General features: G+C 35.9%; 1 protein-coding gene across 1 annotated transcript; it reads right to left on the bottom strand.

The window, feature by feature from the left end:
• Positions 1–1,149: 1,149 nt before the first annotated feature.
• Positions 1,150–2,043, bottom strand: LOC107725423 (GTPase IMAP family member 4-like). The gene is made up of 2 exons (XM_016534666.1): positions 2,038–2,043; positions 1,150–1,929 (listed from the first exon to the last, which is right to left on the bottom strand). Exons 1-2 carry the CDS (start codon positions 2,041–2,043, stop codon positions 1,150–1,152), a joined length of 786 nt encoding a protein of 261 aa, XP_016390152.1.
• Between the last annotated feature and the right edge of the window lie 1,979 nt (positions 2,044–4,022).

Raw genomic sequence — 4,022 nt, 5'->3', positions numbered from 1 at the left:
TTCAAGATATATTTTGGAAAATGTGAGACGAGCCTTTGTTCTTTTTGGCCAGCAGTGAAAATAATGTGGTTAATCACAGTTCTTTCATGATTTAACAGGAGGGGGCAATTATTTTTTCACGTAGGGCCAGGTAGGGTTGGACAGCTTTTTTCGCTTAAATGAAATAATCATTTAAAAACTGCATTTTGTATTAACGTGGGTTATCTTTGTGTGATATTAAAATGTGTTTGATGATGTGAATCTTTTAAGTGTGACATATGCAAAAAAAAAACTGTAATATTAATAAAAATAAAAAAAAAACAGGAAGGGGGGCAAAAACCCCTAATGAAAAAAAAAATGTTCAGCCAGTTTGACTAAAATTATCTTAAAATGGCTTTAATTACTCCTTGTTGCAGTTGGTCTGATGCTCGCTGTCATGCTTATCTCCTCATTCTGCCTCTGTTGTGGCCACTAAATAGCTGCTTGCAGCTATAGTTCAGTTACTTGTCATTTCTTTGTAATAGTTTGTGAAAATTACTAGCAATTTCTGAGTTAAAAAGTTTATACAAAATAAATAAAAAGGTTCAAATAAAGTGACATGACAATAAGGACTTGTCAGAGTTTATTATTAAGTAGATGTTATACATTTGTCATTCACTGTCAGACTTAGGAATAGCTATAATGAATTCCATAATCATATCAGTGCATCTATGAAAATTACACTGAAAAAAAATGTCCACTAAGCATAAAAACTACTAAGCATAAGAGCACAGAGGGAGAGTAACATAGCTCAGGATACTGTTAATAGGTGCCGGCTGAATGTGCATTAAGGCATGAAATGTCTGCTGCAAGACTTTTTTTGTATTCATAGTTTAGTAAGGATCTATTTATACAAGACTCTTTTTAATGAATGAAACATGTAAAGATAAAGAAGTATCTTGTATACTGTCTGATAAACAAATATGATCTGTTTTCAAATTTAACAGCCATCTTTTCAAACATGTGAACGTACAATATAGCTAAAATATTCTGTTGCATGAATTAATTTCTCATTTTGCTCTGATACATAATTTCCCCCCATAAGCAGAGTAGACTGTCACCCACATTTAGGTTATATTTAACCATTTTCATAAAATAAAGCAAAAGCAAATAAAATGAATTCTTAGTTCTTTAGAGTCTCATGTATGGAGCCATTCTTTGTCTCCAGTGGCTAATATCAAAACTGTTAGTCAGGTTCTGGAAAAAGGCAATTACAGCATAAAAAAAGTCCCTAAGTATTTTCCAGAATTTTTCCCATGTGGTCTTTTGTGCCCATTCATACATCGCATTGGTGTAGTAGCCCTGATTCCTCTCTGTCATTGTGTCAATCTTCTGCAGTAGATCAGTGACCTGCTGTCTGTCAGTCAGATCTTTGTTATTGAGGACATGATAACCCTGACAACTCTGAACAACTTTTCTGACAACTTCATTCCCATCAATCTCGGTCTGTATTCTCTCTCTGATACATTCATCCCCGTATGTGAAGAGGAGAATAACATGCTTCAGCACATCTTTACCAAAAACCTCTTTCACTTTTTTCAATATGTCTTCCTCCTGCTTTGTGAACCTGTCAAACGGCACAACGAATAAAAAGGCATGAACTCCTGGAGCAGAAAGAAACACACTTCTCGCAAACTCCCTCGACAGCTCCTCATGGGAAAGATTAGTACAAAAAAACCCAGGAGTGTCAATAACAGACACAGATCTGCCATCAATCACTGATCTCTCAACACTAGATATACTTGTAACAGCAGACAGACTTCTTCCACACGTGAATCTGTTCTCTCCCAGGATGGTGTTTCCTGATGAACTTTTCCCAACTCCAGTTTTCCCCAGAAGGACAATATTAATGTTATCATTGTTCTGCTGAGGTGCTGCTACAGGAGTTTGAACAGGAAGAGAAAGGAAAAACTCAGGAAGAGAGAAAATGTTTAGAACATCAATTATCTGTAGCCTATTAACATAGCTTACTATGTGTGATCATGTCATGTGCGTTTCTGTGGTTAATATAAGATTTACCTGCATTGTTAAATCTGCGACGCAGATTCTCAGCCTGTATGAGATTATCAGACACATTCACAATAAAGTTTTATAAGCATTTGTCTAGCACAATAAATAAATAAATAAATAAATAAAATGGTATGCATTTTTTTAGATGATGAAATGTCTGAATGAATGTTTTATACCATTGTCTTCTGTCGTTCTGTTCTTAGCGGAGCTACACAACCTGCAAAATCAGCAAATCATTATAATTTTGCACAATTATCCAGTGAACAGAAATATATGAAATATGTAAAACAGAATTTCAAGCCCCTTGAGTTCCTCTTTCACTTAATTCTATTCTGTTTAAAAATGAAACAAACACACACAAAATAAATGAAACACTAATCAGCACAGTTTATCCGTGAGCTGTTGACCCCCACTGACTTCCTGTGTTTGTGCTGTTGATCTCCAGACTAGGAAATTCCAAACTGATTTTATCATGGTGTGATTTTATCTGGATAGTCTTTTACATTGCACAGACCTGACACCATTATTCCACACTGTCAGATCTACTGAAATGTTTGCATATCAACGGGCATGAAGTCGTAAAGCTGGCAAATAGAGATTACTTTGGTGAAAATTAAGTCATGTTTATCAGCTAAACACAGTAAATCACACTAAACTCCTGATTTGCAGAGTTTGAACTGAACTGCAGTTAGTTTCTTCTCTGGAATCTATTACATTGGGTTAAACTTCAGCATTAACACATGTATCAGACTCACTGTGAATGTGTTTTCATTTCTAAAACACAATGACTAAAGAGATAACGATGTTAAACAATCATGTTAAATCTGCTATTAGAACATAGAAACATTATAATTGAGATTAAGGATGTAAAATACTCACTGTGATGCTGGTCTTCAGACAGATGCACTGTTTCTAGGGTAGTTTCAGTTTCAGACAGTCACAGATTTATATACTCTTCATCAGCTCCAGCCAGAGAAGGAAAGAGCTCAGAATGGAAATGTCCAGAATCCAAAGAGATAGTGAAAATGTCACAGAAGGTGTTGTATTCCTGTGAAATAACAGAGAACTCTATTTTGTCATGATTTCAAAATAATGAATTGCTATTGTAACCTATATGCAAAATATGAATGGTTTTGTGGCATATTTGTATGAACTCATCATTAATTTTGCCCTTAAGTCACCTTGGTCTGTGAAACCTGATATCAGAAAATCTGCCTGGTAACTAGAATGTGTTAGCAGATGGAAATTTGCTATTGGTGGAAAAAACAAGAAGCTCCGCCCTTTTTCTGGGGCGATGCGAGCGAGTATTGGCAGAGAGTGATGAAATGATCTGTCGTGCAGATGCAGGGAAGTTTGAATTGATTACTCTATAAATGCATTGTATTTACATAAATTGCAAACTGATAATCACTCTAAAAAGATGATTGAGGTCGTCATGAACACATGAACCATTGGATTTGAAGCTGTATTTTCTCAGGTGTGAACTTGAATCTCAGTGAGTGTTAACAAGCTTAAAGAGTTTAAACCAGGGCTGTCCAAACCAAAGAGTATAGAAGACGAAGAGAAACTCTGATGCTTTTTGGGTAACAGCCTAGGCGGCGCTTCGGTAGCACGGCCGCCATTTTGGGGTGAAAGTTCCAACTGGACAACAGCACAGATATACAGAAATAGACAGAATAACAACGAAAGAGAGGTCAAAGTGGAATAAAAGAACGCAATGTTGGGCAATCCACTGCAAAAACTATCAGTGTGACAGTAAAAATCTTGCCTTTCATCGTTTTCCCAAAGACCCTGACAGTTTTGTGAAGTATTCACAAAAGTGTAAAATATTGTGTTTTGAAGTGGGGACGTAGTGCTATCTTATGAACCTGCTAACTTGAACTGTTTTTATTCTAGTAGTACACTTAAATCCTTGTAGGAACTGCAGGTCCTAGCCATAGAAACCATAATAATGATTTATATGGCTAAGTAATGAGCTTATGCAACATAACACA

This window comes from Sinocyclocheilus rhinocerous, unplaced genomic scaffold, assembly GCF_001515625.1.
Source record: "Sinocyclocheilus rhinocerous isolate Xijiao unplaced genomic scaffold, SAMN03320098_v1.1 scaffold3533, whole genome shotgun sequence".
In the NCBI taxonomy this organism is placed as follows: Eukaryota; Metazoa; Chordata; class Actinopteri; order Cypriniformes; family Cyprinidae; genus Sinocyclocheilus; species Sinocyclocheilus rhinocerous.
Note: the sequence above shows the minus strand (reverse complement) of the source record. Positions and strands in the feature narration are given on the sequence as shown.